Genomic DNA, 19,514 nt, shown 5'->3' with positions numbered 1-19,514 from the left:
AAATAAATTCTGTAAAGCTAATATTAATTGATTTTATATATTTTTTTATTCAGTTATTATAATCAAAATCACTGTTATAAATGTAACATCATATTTTAAAATATCCAAGGTTATGAATCAACACCTAAAAAACAAATTTCCTTTAGATATTATGTGCTAATTAAAAAGAAAATAATAATAATAGATGTTTTATTAGATTCGACAATTTTACAATATTTTAACAGTTTATAAAATTATAACATTATAGTGGTTTAAAATATAAATTATTATACAAACTCAAATTAATTATAAATTACAGCAAAATAAAATCACCAACATATTAGTTAGGTACTGTGTTTACAGTGTTAAACCGCTTATATTTATAAAAATACTATTAGTCCAATGAAGCAATGAATGTCAAGTTTTCTATTACGATAACGGTTTCAAGTAAACTCGAGGCCAAACTAGTCATGTTTACGTAATTTACATCTTAATTTACCAAAGTTTTAGTTTATTTAAATAGAATTACGTTGTAAATTGCAATAATAGTAATAATACAGTATGAATGTTTTTAACTGATAAAAATGTTCTAATATAATTTAAATAATCCCACAATATAGATAAACTAGCAAAAGAAAATAATGTATTCTCACTTAATAGAACTATTTCTTTATGATGAGATTGCAGTACCTAATATAGTTTACTAACATCATCTTCATTGAACATTTTAATAACATTTTATTATCACAAGTCATGTCATCATCATCATGATTAAATACTATAATATGTACTTACAAGCTATAAATAATACATTTTTAATTGTTAAAAATAAAAATAAAAAAATAAAATAAAATAAAAAACAAAATATTTTTTGTACCTATCACTATAAATTAAAAATATATTAAGAAAAACTTTTTAAGTTTATATTTTTGCATTTCAAATTTTTTATTTTCAAAGTCACTTTAAAATATTTAAATATGATATATATAATATATACTTGGTATGATAAGGAGCAACGTTTTGACGAGGTACCCCAATGTTGCAAGTAGCAAGTAATAAAATACCGAAAGTTGATTTTGATTCGTCTCATATAAATTTAAATAAAACAATTTGTTGAATTGAATATTGATAATTTCAGTACTTTTTTCAATGACAGGGAATATAAAGTTTTTGATATGTTGAGTCGTTAAGTGCATATATTTTAATAGCAGTCTCAATTTTTGATGGCCCCTTAAACACGATACTTAAATATTATAATATCTTACTGATATAAGATAATTCGTTGGCTTAACTACTGTGATTCATAGTTTGTTGTAAGGATAAAGCGATTTATGTATTTTTGAATTATTCATATTAAATAAACAAGATTAAATGTTCAAAGATTGTATTATGTATGTTTAATAGAACTTTTGTATTATAATCTGATGCTTTATAAAGAACAAATAGCATAGGCATATTTTTATTATATTTATAGAGCAAGCAATTAGAACAATTAAATTATCCATTTTTAAATTTTTGAATTTTTTAAGTATCTTGATTTAAAAATATTATATAATACTATAATTGTACAAACACATAATAAAAAGCGGGTAAATAGGTACTGCTCTGATGTATAGTAAGTGTCAAATATGAATTGAATTGAGTAGTCACTATTGTAATGGATGTGATAAATTTGAATTCAATGATAAATAATTGCATACGAAAAACGATTATAAACAGAGATTATCAATGCATATATATATATATATATATATAAGTTTATTTTATTATATTTATATTGCTATTATAGTAATTTATTTTACAATCAGTGATATGGTAGGTTGAAATAATATTTGCCGAGCACATCGCATTTGTTATAGTATAAATTATTTTATTATTATATTATATCTATACATACATCATCATTATTCGTTATTCACTTTTAAATCAATGCCTATTTATAGAAGAACGTTGAAAATAGCTTAAAATTAATCTAAATATTTTGAAAATATTATTGTGTAGGTATATCAAATATAATACATACACATATAGTACAAATAAGCCAGCATATTTTGAAAATTATGGTGTCTCTTGTAAATGCTAATACCTGCTTATAATGAATATCTTGTACATTTTAAGTCTCTAATTGTATCATTTGTATCTATAGTTATTAAATTGGGGATTAAAACAAAAATCAATATCAATTTTATTGAAAACTGATTTTGTATAAACATTTCTTAATTTTCTTAATTTTTGTCTCTCCCTGTTATTTTGTAAATTACTGAAAATAATTAATTTTTGATCATCCAAATTGTTAATTAGATCTAATTTTATTGTAAAAACCATTCTCAAAGTACTACTCCAAAAGGTATTGGCAGACAACAAAAACACACATAATTGTAAAATCAATACATCCATCGCTCACCTTAAAATTTAAAATCATAATATACACATTATTTTACAATATAAAATATATTATATACATATACTATATAGTAATATAAGTCTTCTAATTCCAATAACATTTAACACAACACTTAATTTAATATTTTAAACTTTGTGTTCTTAAATATTTATATAATTATATACACATTATACATTTTAATAAAATAAAATTGAATAAATAGAAAATTATTTCAAATGTATCAGCGCTATTGTATAAGCTTTATATATTTTCCGTATCATGTAAAATCTATTTACAATTAAATGTGATATTAACACAAAACTATTATAAATGCAATTCGTCATGTATAGATATTATAAAAATGATAGTTCAGAGTAAATTTAAACATTTTTATACAATATTATAAATATATTTTTATTTATCATTAATCATATTATATAATATGTACATTTTCCACGTGTTCTAATGGTCGATCAATTTTTATTGTATGTATTAAGTAATTACCTAGTTAATTAATTCTAAACTGATTTGATAAGTACATACCTATAAACTATATAGTATAATATTATAGTATCATATTATGTTTGTAATATAAATAGTCATAATTTTCACCATACGTAGCTAAATCTGTACCGATAAGAGTAGGATATTTTTTTTTTTTTTAAGCACAAGTGTAAGTACCTAGTTATGCTATTATTACGTACACTAGATTAAGTGTCATTTCCTCTTTAATCCTCATTGTAATCTAGTTTATATACTCGGGTACAAGGTCATTGGTGTCTTGAGCTTATAGTGTTTATAATTTATAGCACATATAGCTTATAGTTTAAATATGAATTTGTTTGAAGTTTTACTCATTTGTAATAAAATATTTTTTTTTGAACCGAGATTTGAATTTTATTCTTTATTTACTTGTTTTTTTACATTCGTTTTATATAAGAAAGATATTATATATGCATTAGTAAGACGAGAATAAATAGTACCTCAGACAATTGTTGCATTGTTAAAAGTATATGCACCTATAGTACCATTGGTGGTTTAAAATAATTATGGAAATACTACTAATATATTTGTTTCACTCTATCACTATATTCAATAAAAATCTTCAGTAAACAGATTTAATATACACGTTCAAATGTGTAAAACAAAAAAACATGAATCTAAATAATGTACATAGCAAATTATCCGTTCGTAGTGAAAGAGCGAAATATTTATAGATCTATATAAACAGTAATACTCCAATAATGGATTACAACTTTTGAATGGTCATACATAATTTATAACTATAATAGTATAACGAATTGCATAGTCTTAGTATGTTTACATTTTTATTTCGTATATTGTTAAAAACATTATTGAGTCCATTCTAAAAAACAAATAGTGCTTTAATTTGTATGTTTTTTATAATGCAGTGCTAAAGTAAACTATAACAAATAATACCTTAAGCTTTAAATACTTAAAATCATTTACTTGCCTATTTTTAATAATGTAAATCATATAAGAAACAATAAAAAAAAAAAAAATTACGAAAGTTTTGTATTCTTATTGGTTTTAATATTATAATAAAATTCCAATAAATGGAGATATTTTATGAGTTGAATAGTGTTTTTTGTGCCTATTAATAGAACTTATAAGATGATGAGGATAATTGAGTTTGTTTCCTATCATTATATAGCATTTGGTTTATATTTATATTACTAGGAATAAAGAGAATTATTATAATACCTATCAGGAGCTGATAAAAATGCTATTTTGGTAGAATACTAACTAAAATCGTACATATTTTATAACTACACTTTTGTTCTAATAAAAATAATTAAATACACTAGATTAATAACTGTTTCATATTTAACAAAAGGTTGTTTATTTTGGCAATACCAAATATTAAAAAATTCAAAAAACTAAAAATATATTAACTTACATCAAATTCTATAAGAAATTTACAATTGACTGGCACAATTTTGATATTAAAATATTATACGTTAATATCAAATCAACTAGGTACCCTTTGAAACTAAAATATTATAGTTTATAAGTAAATATAGAAAATTGTTTACAGTTCATCAATATTTTTATTATTCTTTATCTTTACTAATAATCTTCATACATCAAAGTATCATAATTTTATATTTATAATACAAATTACATATTTTTTTTAATAAATTATATTAATTTATCCATGTTTTATACTTATTGATTGTATTAACTCTATAGTGTTAAAATGTATTGTTTGTTTACACTCAACTCAGGTAAACTGACGATTTACTTTCAATAAATCTATTTAAACCATTTTATTATTTTCTAATTAACAAAATATAATGTTAAGTGCCAACAAAAACAATATTTTCTGTTTAATAAATATTTTATTTTGACTATCATATTATAATTAACCTGTTTTAACTATACCTATTACAAAAATAGTTTATAATTTATGTAATAAAACTATTTGTTTTATTTTTAATGATAACTTAAAAATTATGTATAAATATAAAATAATACATCCCAATGGCCACTGTTAACAATGGCGTAATACATTATTAATAAATAATAAATAATAATAATAATAATAATAATAATATATATAGGAGGTACCCGTTATACAATTTTATCAGAGATAAAATATTATTTTATCGATCTTAACTATGCTTTTATTCTTTTTTAAATGTATCTAAATTAAAAGATAATATATTTTGCTATAATTAAAGGATAAAAAAAAATTCGTTCTAGGAAAACATAATTGTAATTTTCGAAAGTATAAATCACAGGGCTCTCATGGCCTCTTCTCTTTTAATATATAAAATAATAAATTGATTTTTTACTGAAAATTCTATACAGTATTTGTCAAGCTTTCATAATGAATTAAATAAGACTATTAGGTTTTACGAATCAAAAAATGTTCTACACTTTATATCTTATTTATTCAATTTGTGCTTAAAACTTTGTACTATCTTTATTGTGTCCACCTTTTTGTTTTTAAGTAAATTGTTTTTATGAAGACACTATTCCTGAAAAAGTCCACAATAACAGTTTACACAATTTCAGACCATTTCACTCTAACCGAGATAACTTCGATACAAGGAAAACCTATTAGATTACTCGACTGAAGATTAATGATCTTTTTGTAAACTTTATGCAGTATGGGTAAATATTTCATTCTTGCTAACGTTAACGATACTTAAATACATACCGATGTGGAGACGAAATAAAATAAAACTTTTCTATTGCATAAATTAATAATAAACGTTAAAGTTACAATTTAAGAAAATCATTCTCGATTTCCAAATAATAAAATATTTTTATATAGCGTATAAATCGTATAATATAAGTCTTTTCATAAATGAAAACATAAGAATATAACTTTAAACGTTTTCGACGATTCCAGCAGACGTTTATACATATCAGCATATAATATAGTAGGTAAACGACAATAGTATCCATATACATATTATATACGTATTTTTATTACCCATGTCTGGATCTTGAGTACCATTATGTCGTGTAAACCTAATGCATCAAAATTATTCAATGCTTCGATGGCAATACATGGTAGAAATATACTAATATAATATGCATTGGCTAAACATTGCGAATGCAAGCACAAAATAGAAGAATAAAATATGCACATTATACACAATAGTTTGGCAGAAACATATCATGTGTATTGCCAAATCAGTGCCTAGAAATTATTTAACTATATTTATAATTTATATGAATTATATTTAATATTTATATTTCATACGCATTTAAAGAAGTTAAATTTCCTATAAATATCTATCACAAAAATAAACCGTTATTATCAAAATACCTACCTTAAATAGGTATATCCTTTGAAGGATCTTTAGAAAAAAAATGCACTAATACATATTTTAATTTTAATTTATTTATTCTAAGTGAATCAGAAATACATTTATTTGTTTTATAATTATATATGATATTTCCCAAGTAACATATAAATGTTTACCTAATATTGAACAATGATTATTTTTTAAATATTATTTAAAAATAATATTTGTAGAACATTGGTCATTGATTGGGGATACATTTTTAAATATTTCCCCAAAATTATATATTTATTTCACATTATTTAAAAAATATTTATTAAATATTGTGCTTCAATCATAAGTAATATTAATTATTTCATATTCTTAAATATTTCTCTTGTTACTGTTTTTATGATTTAATTAACATTGACTCATGATAATTAAATATGTATCATTTATTTTATCAAAATTATATTTAATATAATATATTATAAATTGTATCTTATACTTAATATTAATATTATATTTTAAGTCATATATGTAATTTGCAGGTATTGGTATGTACATAATACATAATATAAAAACACACACATATATATATATATATCTGTATAGGTTTATCATTGAAAAATGAAAACAATTTATTGTTATATCATTTATTTTAACAAATAATACAACATATAATAAAATAATAATTATTTTTTATTTGCATTAGCAAATGGTGCTTGAGCTAAATATAATTTGATTGGTTCTTCAATTTCGTGATCACTAGTGTTCTTAAATTTCAGTTGTTTCTTTATAGATTCTAAAACAAAAAATACATTTACAATTTTACAAAACGTGTTAAATTACTAAGTTTTTTCTGCTATAAGTTATAATTTATACACAAATTAAAGTGTAAATTATAATATATATCACCTTAATAAATAGGGGTAAAAATGTCACTCTAGAATAATCCTAAACAAATTCTAAACTAATTATTTTCAGTTACAATCAAAAGATTAAAAATCACACACATTTTTTTAGGTTTATTGGTTGAATTGCTGTAACTTAATCAATTTTGGACTTGGAAAGTTAGTTAAACTTAAAATTCATTAAAAAATAATAAGTGATTGTCATTTAAAAAAAGTTGTACTAAGCATGCCTAATTAAGTTAAAAAAAATTCATGGACCATAAGAATGTATATTTTTATGTCATAACAATTAAAAATAGAATTAAAATTGCAGGGCTCTACACAGAAATATCAAGTGTTCTCAATTAGTTTTAGTACACTAGCTGTATTATAGTACATTTAAAAATCTCTAATAGGACATTTTTAAATGATTATTGTTTATTTATTTGCCAAAAGATTTTTAGCATTTAAAGAATTAACCAACCTAGCTGTATAATATATTATGCACAGTCTTTATAGCAAGTAAATACAAACAGCTTGTTATCTTAATAATTAGTTCCAAAAATTAAAACTAAGTATTTAAAGTAATATACAATTTCAAGTTGAACACTTACTTAAAATTATAGGAAGAATAAATAAATCACAAAATTTCTTTTTCCCCTTCTTCCCGGAAAATGAATATTGTGAGAGAAAACTATTAGTAAATAGTTTAGACATAATTCTTTTAACAGCTGATTTCAAATTTTTCCCACCCACACAGGATAACTCGTGTATCTGAAATTTCATTGACAATTAATAATTATAATATAAAAAATACAACATTTTAGTAATAATAATAATAGTCGAGTGTTTGTATTTACCAAATTATTTTTAAACTCCAAATCTCCTAAGGCTTTGTCTTCTAATGTGTTTAAGTCTATTTCACTGTCTATTGGCAAAGGACAATCTAACATGCAAATAGTCTCTAAGTTAGTCATATAATTTTTAGATTTTCCTTCCAATAGATTTTCAATTGACAGCAATCTTTCAGAATTTTCATTTTGATTGGATAGTATATGTTGCAGCTCAACTTTAAAATACATTATATGACGTAAGATCTGTTTTTTGAATTCACTATCTAAAAATTTAGAAACATTGTAGGTAATAAAATTATCAACATCATCAAACAGATTATTTTAGTTATTCTTACCAGTACATTCAGCACCAACTGAAGGAGATTTTGGTTTTTTACTCTCAGAATTATCAGAAATATTGTCCAGAAACAATAAGCTATTTGACTTTGAACTACTTTCGTAAGAAAGCTTTCTTTTAAAAGTTAAATTCTCAGTAGCTGTAAATATTTAAATATATTTTTAAATTATCCACAATATAGATTTAAAAATTATTATTATATATTTTACCATCATTGTAGTCAGGATTAATTTTTTTAAAACTGCTTTGAGTAGTTGTATTCTTCAGTACAAGTTGATCTAAAAATTATTAATTATTCATCACAAAATCGCAAAATAATTTATACAACAAATTAACTATATATTAAAATATATAATAACTATATAAATTGTACCTGAATTATTTTTAAAAGGTGACCATTGTTCACTATCTTTTGGAGAAAGTATACATTGTATTTTATTTGGCGAAGGTGACCATCCAGGCTTTTTAAACTTATCTACCTTGAAACCCTGAAATACCTCTTGATTATATTTCAGATTTTTCAATTTATGTTCAGATGCTATATTACTGCTTGACTTAAAATCTGGAACTTAAAAAGTTGATTATTTGAATTAAATAAATTTGTTGAATAATAATAAATTGTATCTAAAAATATTTGATATTATATACATAAGATTTTTTTGGCTAAAAAAAAAATACTCACCATCATTAATGGGTTTTTCAAATTCTTCTAAATGATGTTTGACAATTTTTGTCATCTTTGTTTCTATTAAGGATAAATATACTTTATTAAAATAATTCACTATAATACATTATTTTAAGGCAAAAATTATTAAAATGATGTTTTTTTTTATATTACTATGATGATATTAACCTAGAATATTTTTGTTTTTTCTTTTATGTACTGATATAGCCATGATTTCATTGTCATCAGAATCTAGAATAAAAAGAAACATTGGTTATAGGCATTTGAATAATTTTTTTCATTATTATTATTATTATGATACTAACCTTGTTTTTTTCCGTTTTTACTTTCATGTACTACTGGTATAGCCATAATTTCTTGTTCATCAGAATCTAGAATAAAAAGAAACATTAGATCCTATTTTTAATACCTACCATTAAAATAATTTTAAAACATTATTTGTTTTAAATAATTGTAGTAATATTAAACAAAATAAAAATAATTAAATAAACTATATAATTTGTTACAAATACCTGAAAATACAGGACATTTTGCAGATACAGGCCGTTTTTTAATCTTGATATCGTCATCTGACAGGTCAGAAGTTAGCTCAGCACGTTTAGCTTTGAACCGAGCTTCTGCTAAAGTTTCTATTAATATATTGAATATTTTAAAATTAATATGTAATTCTTATAAGGTTATTGTTTAAGATCCAAAATACAAATAAATGTTTAATGTAGTATATTAATTCATGCATTTTAAATTTCATAATTTTTCAAAATTAAAACTTACTTATGTTTGAACATAATTCTCTTATTTTATAAAATTTAAATTCTTGTTTATTCGGTTTATATTTATGCTCGATCATTTTACGGGCATTGTTTTGATTACATGGCCAAGCACATGTCCCATTTTCCGTAACCCAGCTCTTAGGAACACCTTCTACAGTATTCTCATCAATAAAATGAACAACAGAATATTCCATTATATACAGCAACTGTTCAATTTAATTATACAATATAATAATAACAATAAACAAATATTACAATAAAAAAATTTTTACATACATAAAATAATTAAAATTATTTTTATTAAAAATGTAATATAGGAAAAGCAATTGTATTATTATTAGTTTTACTATCATTGGTATTAAGTAACATGTATTTTTTTAAACCAAACTTATTTACATCGCATATTAAAAAGTTATTTGACAAATTTGAAACAGAAGCAATACCTAACTTTAAGCTATTAATTGGTGTAACATAAAAGGGTTTTACAGTATTGAATATTTGTACCACAAACACATTATTATTACTCTCAGGATGGTAAGAAATATTTACAACTTTCATAATGTGAACTTTTGTAGCATCATAATAACCCACATAACAATCAGATAATGACTTTATTTTAATAGTAAAATTGTTTTTAGTAAAAATTCTATACTGTGGGGATGAACAGCCTTCACCTAGAGGGCCATCAGAATGAATATTTTTAAAAAAATCTGAATTTTTACTCTTATCAATTGTAAGTCTACCAAACATATTCAGTTCTTCATACCGTTTAACAACTTGCTGCAAAGGTTTTGCATTGCTCCTAACCATTTTTTTTAATAATTGCATAAAATTTTCATATGGAAAACAAGAACAGTTGTCTAATGGGCCAAATTGTTTGTAATCATCAATAAGATGGAGAAGAGCATGAATGTTGTGTGACATAAATTCTTTTCCATACATTTCACCAAATTTTATAACATAATAATTTAGAAGTTTTTCAATAAAATTTAATAGACGTTCATGTGTACGACTTAAAAGAACAGTCATAGAAACATGTAAGGAAATAAAATGTTCATAACACTGTTCACCTATTATAGATTGAAGCACAACAGGCCCAGTATATAAAATAAATGTCCTGAACTCTGTGGCCTTCCACCTCAAAACTTCATTAAGACCCCTTGGTATTCTAGCAAAATCACACGTAACACATATTTTGAGATGCAATAGTCTGGTTGAAATTAGCTTAGCACTTTTACTGGGTAAACGAATTGATAATGGTGAGTTTTTTATACAACCTAACCATAACAAAATACTTTTTTTGACAACTCCCAAACAAACCAAATGCATGTAATCGAGTGGAAAACTATGCACCATGTTTATACCAGGAACTTTTGATAGAATAGAAATAGAATCAGATGTTTGATAATCTTCATCATATCTATCAAGAAATTCATTGTGAGTGCGTTTAACATTTAATACATCTGGGAAACAAACCCTTCTCTCTAAAAACACTCCGACAATTTTACATCTAGTGCACGAAGAAAAACCTGTGTGCCCTTTAATGTTTAAAATGTAACTTTTTGCTGGAGCATCACAGCAAATGGCTTCAACAACAACTTTTTTTTTACCTAATGAAAGATCAATACCATGAGTACATAAATTAATTAATTCTGTAACCAATTCTGATAAATAAATATTGCTTTCTAGAGGCTTTTCGTGGCCCCAATAAAGACCTACCAAAAAGACACAGGGTTGAGTAGAATTAAAATTTCTTATACAACAAAGTATAGGCCAAAATTGACTATTAGTAGACTTTGTCAAAGGCAAGCCATCAATTCCTAAGTGTAACTTAATAGTATCATCAGGAAAATTATTTTTACCAATACAAGATTTAATACCATTGACTACTCCAAAATAATAAAAAGTACCAGGGTTTATGGCTTGAATTTGTAAGGGTTGTTTACTTACATTTGTTTTTAATAATGTTCTAGAATCGTTTGGAAAATAGTGAAAACAGTTATGGTTAGTTTTTAATACTTTTAACAAATTAGATAATGCTAAATGTGAAATGTTGTGTTGAACAGCCCAATTTTTAATATTAGTTAAAATACTTTCACTATTATCATGATCACTAGAGTAATTATCTGAGTCTGATGAAAAATTTGGAATCAGAATATTATTATCAACCATTAAATTAGAATCATAATCATTGCTATGGTTACCTTCAGTAATAGCATTACTTATATTCCCAACATCATGAATTAATTCATGTTCTAAGGATGTACTAGCTGACTGACAAACCACAGAACAATAGTTAGTATTAAAATCATTACTTTCTATTGCCAAATTTAGCTCTTCAGATCCTTTTAAACATTTTCTACGTTTGGTAGATTTACTTAGGGACATTTTATTTACAGACACATGACAAAAACTGAGCCAAAGTATAAGTTAACAAATTTAAAATACTAATAAAATGTAAAATATTCTAGGTATATACAATCAATACTTGGGTACTTAAATAAATCATTAAGACTAAACTAACAATTTCCCAATACTTAGTTGTTCAGGTAAAAAAAATGCACCTACAAATTATTTCAATTTTTTTTGTGTTAACCTAACTTAACTGACTTTAAAACTTCAAAATACATAAATAAAGATTGTAGTGATTATTTATTGCAACACTAAAATATTAGGCATTTAAATTTGTAAAAGTTTACGCGACGTAGGTAAAATGGGAATTTTATAAATTGTACAAATAAAATATCCAGTGGAAAGTATGGAACACTTAATTAATACTGCCTATTATTAAAGAATATAGTACTTACCTTAACAGCTCTATAGTGGCTTATACTAGACCGTAGACGTCGGACTATCAGACATCAGTGTGACAGTCTCAAACCCGTATTGCGAGAATATCTGGCTCTTGTAATATTATGCTATTAATAATAAATATGATATCGATGGTGTCGGGATTTCACATTAGTTTTAACATGTACACAATTTATTTATAGCGAGCGAAATGATTTTGATGATTATCAGAATCAGAATGCCTCGTAATTCGTAAATAATAATAATAATAATAATAATATATTATATTATCCGTCAGGCGTCTGCACTCCGCATTGTACTTAGTCGTATACTTTTGCGATTGCAGTCAGGGCCGTCGTTACGATTTGCAAGGCCTTAGGCAATATCTAAATTACGAAATGTGCGGCCCTTTAATTTATTGTAGGATAAAACCAATAAAATTTCCTATCAATAATAGTAATAATACTATGGAAATCAAAAGCGTGAATAGCGTTTAACATTTAAGGAGCATAGCCCTCTGACTATTTACCTACGTCTATATGACCAAAAATGTGTAATTATACCTATTATAATATTATAATATCTCTGTAGAATTAAATCCAACAAATGATTACTCAAAGTTGATTATGGTAAGTCATTTAGGACATCTTCTTTCATGTATGTATAAAAAAAATAATTTATATTATACCATAATAAACAAATATAAAAAATATATATAAAGCTATTCTATAGCTAATAGCAATTAATATCTATGTGCATACAGCACGGCGTATTGCCGTACTGGTTAGCGATAATATTATTATGTTATCTTGAAGTGGCACTGGAAGGAGGGTGAGCGGTAGGCCACAAGACGTCTACAACGATAATAATAAACTAAAAAATATAATGATTTAGATGGGTACTGCATTAAAATTAAATACACTACAATACCCAATATAAATTAAAACCCGACAGCATAATATTTTTCATCATACAAATTACAAATATACATTATACATATTATAATCATTGCATTAAAAAAATAATAAAATTCAAAGCTAAAAAATGTATTATTATGAATAATATTTTGTTATGAAGTGCGAATTGCGAGGCCCCTACAAGCGCGAGGCCCTAGGCACATGCCAGCGCTGCCTACCCTTAACGACGGCCCTGATTGCAGTTGTGGACATTGTGGTATTTTTAAATTAAAATTAATATACGTAAAACAATATATTATTACGAATAATACTATAATGTCTGTAATATTTCAGACGTACGATGTATACAGTATATACCACGTACGTCGCAAAACATAACTTATTATTAGCTAATCATGCAAATCACTTTTTTTACAGAGAGCAAACCTAGAAAATTCATATTAATTCATGGCTATTAATAGCTATAATAGCTAAAAACTATTTGTTATTTATTAGCTATTAGCATTGAGTAATGAGTATATTGTATATATATATATAGTAGCAGCCAGCTACTTTACAGCTAGTAGGAATTATAAATTATAGAGTCCATAGGTATATCATCGTATATAATATGTGCATTTATAATAACTACTACCAAATAAGTATTTTTAAGGTACTCGAATACTTGTACAGTGAAAACTGCGGAATAACATGGGACTAACCAAAAATTCCACTTTAAGCAGTTTTCCGTAGTATTATTAAATAAAACGGAAAAATTCCTGATTATAAATTCGTATCAATTTTTCATATCGATAAATTCAGTCCGCTGCAGTACCAATAATAATATGTTTGTCACATACTCACATTATTAATTTATATTAACTAATACTACTACTCAGTATAGTCAGTTAGTACACATCAATAATTCCATATTATATAACTATTGCACCCATTATATTAGTATTTTTACACCAACATAATAATAAAGTGTGCGAGCCACTGCAAGCACTTATTTTAATATTCGATCATTTGACCATACCCCTTATATATCTATAAATATATTAATACATAATTATATTAAATTATTAATATAATAATAAACATTAATTATTTATTAAAGATTTATTTTAAATATATATTAAACGAATAATTAATATTATTTATAAATACTTTATATTAAATATTGATTTAATATTTTTTAAAAATTGGATATTAATATTTAATTTTCAATGTTAATTAAATAAAAATAAATATTATATCTAAAATATTATTTTTTAAATAATAATATATTTTATTATAACATTATAAACATAATATTTATTTTTAAATCTAAACTAAATATTAATCAACCTTTATCATTGAAAATTGTTACTTGGGTTATTGTCTATCATAATATAGCCTTTAGCAGAATAGCAGCCAATATGCTACTTCAACTTTTATTGAGGTTTCTGGTAGAAAATTGTACCAGGTTGGTATTTTATGGTGTTAAAAGTAAAAGATTGCTAGTACTTCTTAAAATACCAGGAAAAAAATGTAAAACCCGTATTCTACAAAACCAAAATTGTTTATTTTATTATTATTAAAAAATGATTAACCAAAGTGACTGAAATTTTCACTGAATATTTATGTAAGAATTTTCTAAACATATACTATTTATAATTTTATAATATTTTGGCTATTTTTGTGCTAACTAAAGATATTTTAAATTTTCGAATTATTTAATTATTTAAGCTTATATAAATGTATTGATTTCACAAAAAATGTGTGTTTTTTCTTTCCGTGTATAAGTAGTCAAAAAAAGCTTCAATTTTCAACTCTAAGCTTTGGACAGCGTATTCACATGCAATGTATTGAGGCAAACAACAAGAGTGCGTGGGTGTGGTGCGCAAATTGTATTACGTTTATATACAAAGGCATGAACATAGAAATCATTCCTTCGTTAATAATAGTAATATACTAATATATAAAAGAAGAGTAATCATAATAATTAAAAGGAATAGTTATAAACACACAAACAATTTTCCCTTTCAAAAATGACTGTGGGAATTTCTTGAAAAAAGCGATAAATTTCAATAAATATTTTCTTTATCCACATGATATAAGAGAATAGGTTATTATTCTGTTGTATGATTAAATCAAAGGGAAGCGTCTACGGTTGTTTATTATGAAATATTGCGTGAACATGCTTTGATTATTATAATATATATATATCATTTAATTGAATAGCAATATAACAATATATTATAATATACTTAGATACGTTTTGGCTGGACTATTTGGGTAATGTTTGCTTTGTATACATCATTGTGTAATTTAATAATTTATACGGGCGAATACACAAAGTTTTCAGTAAACTTTAGTCGCGTGCGTGGTCCAGAGGTCATTTTGACCTTCTCCTATGACATTAAAACACCCTGGGGGTTGTTCAACATATTATACTCCCCTAATGTAAGAATGACATGGCCGAAAATACCACCCATAATCATAATAGCTATGTAAAGGTGTAGTGCCTATATTATTATTTCTACAATAATGTATTATTCCCACAATAATTGTACACTGTAGCGTTATGAAGAAATAATATTATCTGGCGAATCCTACACTCGCTCGTGTATATATATTATATAGGCTATATATTTTGATACAAACTATATACATATATCACACATAATACTACCGTTGTGAATTCGAGTATTTCATTCGAAATAAATATAATATACGCGTTGTCAAAACGGCTTCCGGTTCCAAATTCTTTGCTGAGCATCACTCACAGAACTCGGCATAGAAAAGTTTTCGCATCGTTCACATCGCGCATGCAAATCATTTTATAAGAACAATATTTTATAACAGTATTATTATTGTGATGTAGTTTGCAATTTAAATGCATTGTGTGTTATCATCATAATTGTACGCGCAGAATGGTTTAGGAAAATGTAAATCGAACGAGAGAAAAAAATATTTACTATTATCTCAAAACGAGATACTAGTATACGCTATAATCAAAAAAATGAAACACTGTATATTTTATGGGGTGGCACGTCTATCTTAGATGTTTAATATTGTTAAAAAAAAGCCCTATTTCCAAAATCAATTTGTATCTTCTACTTGTAATATCTCGTTAGCCCGCGGACCATAATTTATATTGAAAAATAGAAGACATTCTTAACAGTAACGAGATATTCGGTAGCGGCGAAACAGCTTTAAATATATAAGTATTATAAATATTTTATCATCATACTGATTTTTTAATCGAAATAAATATATTTTATCGCAATTTGTCCAAAGAAAAACACGTTATGTTTAATTTTCGTTTAGTGATTTTACAGCAAAGATTATGTACATAATTATGTGTGTTTTGCAGTCATTGAACTTTTCCAAACGATTATGGTAAATATATGGAAGCTCTATTATCTCGTCTGATAAAACAAATTCAACTTCGATTAAATGTCTTATTTTACTATACATATAAATCCTTCATTAAGTCAATAGTAACTGAATATTATGAACTATATGAAGGATCGCATTAAAAAGTTACTGCAAACAAAATATGTATACACGCATATTTAGTTTAACAATTATTTTTTTTTTAATGTGTTGATTTTATGTATCGTAAATTATAAATAGATTCTATTTATGTATAGAACTAGTATAGCAGTATTGAAATAATCAATACAGATTTTAATATTTAACCCATTGCAGTTATAGTATTACAAAATATCTTAGCTTTATTCCACGGTTTTTAACATTTTTGCCCTTATTTAAACATTAGGATGTGGAAATCTACTGTATCAAGTTGAAATGATGTATAACAAAGTATCTACTTCATTGTTATTAAAAATTAGCACTTATGTATATTTCAAATTCAATTTTTTTTATATTAAAGAATAAAATATTAAGATTACCTATAATCTATATTATAATTATAATTGTATGGTCCCGATAAGTCACGAAATGTTTAAAATAACAACGAAATTTTAAAGAAAGTAATTTTTAAGCAATCAATTTTTATAATTTTCAATTTTGAAATATCTTCTAAAATTAATAAAGAATATTAAATTTAATTGCATTTATATATTTCAAACACTGAAAATAATTTTGATTTATCTTACTATATATTTTGTACATGAATATTGAAATACTAAGTTTAAACTATAACTTAAAAAAGCGAAATATCTTTTACAAATTTCTCGTAAGAAGAATAAGTTAATTTTTTCTAAAGATACTATACTATTATACTTACTATTTCTAATTTATGTTAAATCTATTCATAAACTATGTTAGTGTTTACACAAAATAACTTATCTTGGATAGTGGATAACCGTCAATTTTCGTTTATAGTAGTTATAGATTGGAACGCTTGAATAGTACAATTTGGAGATGGCTTTGCTCAACAATAAATTAAAATCAAATAATGTACCTATACAGGATACATGATTTGGAAGAGATTTGTGCATAACGAGTTTTGTATGAATTGAAAGTTTTGATTTTATTATTTGACGAATGTGATCAGTTGTTGAGGATTTGTCTTTTTTATTTATTACGATCATCAACCTAAAACCTAAAGCCGCTTTTTTTGATACCGAGTTATATTTAACTTCCAAAAATCTTGTTATTGGAATTTCTATAATTTCAGACGGGGTTGTAATATATTTAACGTAAACTATATTATACCTATAGGTACTATATATTCTACAAATTTCTTTGGATTTATTTTGATTCGGAACTTGGATGACCAGCTGTCAATTAAATTTAAATACATTTATAGTACCTAATAGCTAGAGGCTTACACTTAATTAAGAGTAAAATTATGTTAATTAATATAAATTTGACTATTTGTTTCTTAAAAAATAAATCAAACTTTACTTCTTATAAATGTTTGTAAAAATAATAATTCTTAAAATATAGGAACCACAAAATCTCTAAGTACTTACATCCTTAAAAAATATATCATAAATAAAAATAAACTAATCTATTTTCAGCTACCATTTTAATTTATTCATTTTCAGTTTAATAAACTATTTGTATAAAACTTCTTAAACATTTATAATAATTGAAAGTGTTTTTTTGAAATAACATACCTGCTTAGAATGTAAGTGGTTTAAACTTTGTACTTATATCAACTTATTTTTTTTTTTTTTATGAAATATTTATGTATTTATAGATAAATAGAAATTTTTAAAACAATGTTATACTTTGTAAAAAGTTAAAAGTTGAATGAGTATAAACAAAGAGTAATATTATGGTAATATTTTGTAGGTTAGATTTTTTTGCTACCTTATACAATATGTATCAAATGTATAAAAAAAATTGTAAAATGTGATTTACGTTTGTCTGAAAAAAAGTTTGAAGCCATAACGTTAAAAAGTTCTTATAGATAGTAAAATCTTTCAGGCACAATATAGTATATATAGCCTTTGTGGTGTGAATAGTTTTTGGAGTAATAAAAATGACCCTATGGTACATTTGAAAGGGATGTTGTGTCGACAGTGGGTAATGGTTAGATAGAGAAGGAGGTGATACGTTTATCGGAAACACATTTCGGACATATCGTGTGGCGCGGGAAATAGGCACAGCGAGAAAGAAAGGAGTTGTTGAAAGATTTGTGGGTCAAGTATGGCCGTTGTAGCACATCGATTCATCTCCGATGGGAACAAAAACTGTTCTCCCTCATACGGTTTCCTGAGAGAAGAACGAAAAAAAATTCCAGATATGTAGTGACGGTGCAATTCTTTTATGAGACGGGTTTTAGGGTTCGATAAAAGCTAAGTTCCTGTACAAGATATTTTCAACGATACAACTATTCTTACTTAAAAAATCCTGACTAAAATTTAATCGAATTTTAATATTATTAAGTAAAAAACTATTCTGCATCATATCGACCTACAAATTTAATACCATATAATTATTTTGCAAAAATACTATAAGATATAAGTACGTATTTTTTTTATTTTTTTTTATTAACTTCAATACTGTCATGTAATTTACTTTTGTCTTGTTTATTTCATACAGCGTACCTATGTAAACGTAATAGTTTTATAAACTTAATATGTTTATGATAATACAATACAAATATGATTTCAAATAAACGTTTTTTTTTTAATAATTCATTTAAATAACATATTATTAATAATATCAAATATTTACTGACAATTTTGCACGTATTTTT

The 19,514-nt window shown here is 24.5% G+C and overlaps 2 protein-coding genes across 3 annotated transcripts in view; one reads left to right on the top strand and one right to left on the bottom strand.

Annotated features, from left to right (window-relative positions):
• LOC132920369 (uncharacterized) overlaps positions 1–19,514 on the top strand; it is a 202,870-nt gene that overhangs the window by 69,721 nt on the left and 113,635 nt on the right.
• LOC132932375 (uncharacterized) lies at positions 6,747–10,152 on the bottom strand. Of its 2 annotated transcripts, none has more exons than XM_060998730.1 (11): positions 9,664–10,152; positions 9,405–9,521; positions 9,198–9,263; positions 9,061–9,123; positions 8,890–8,952; positions 8,581–8,769; positions 8,417–8,485; positions 8,206–8,346; positions 7,877–8,133; positions 7,631–7,790; positions 6,747–6,928 (listed from the first exon to the last, which is right to left on the bottom strand). In XM_060998730.1, exons 1-11 carry the CDS (start codon positions 9,854–9,856, stop codon positions 6,819–6,821), a joined length of 1,428 nt encoding a protein of 475 aa, XP_060854713.1. In that variant the 5' UTR covers positions 9,857–10,152; the 3' UTR covers positions 6,747–6,818. The 2 variants fall into 2 exon arrangements, with proteins under 2 accessions (XP_060854713.1, XP_060854712.1); XM_060998729.1 differs by having other exon boundaries at positions 8,581–8,775; positions 9,664–10,151.

This window comes from Rhopalosiphum padi, chromosome 1, assembly GCF_020882245.1.
Source record: "Rhopalosiphum padi isolate XX-2018 chromosome 1, ASM2088224v1, whole genome shotgun sequence".
In the NCBI taxonomy this organism is placed as follows: Eukaryota; Metazoa; Arthropoda; class Insecta; order Hemiptera; family Aphididae; genus Rhopalosiphum; species Rhopalosiphum padi.
This window is presented reverse-complemented; position numbering and strand designations above follow the sequence as displayed.

Coding starts and splice junctions, on each gene's coding strand:
- LOC132932375 (XM_060998729.1), bottom strand. CDS start 9,856: ATGGAATATTCTGTTGTTCATTTTATTGATGAGAATACTGTAGAAGGT. Junction 9,522..9,663: donor AGAATTATGTTCAAACATAA/GTAAGTTTTAAT, acceptor ATATATTAATAG/AAACTTTAGCAGAAGCTCGG. Junction 9,124..9,197: donor TAAAAACGGAAAAAAACAAG/GTTAGTATCATA, acceptor TTTTTATTCTAG/ATTCTGATGACAATGAAATC.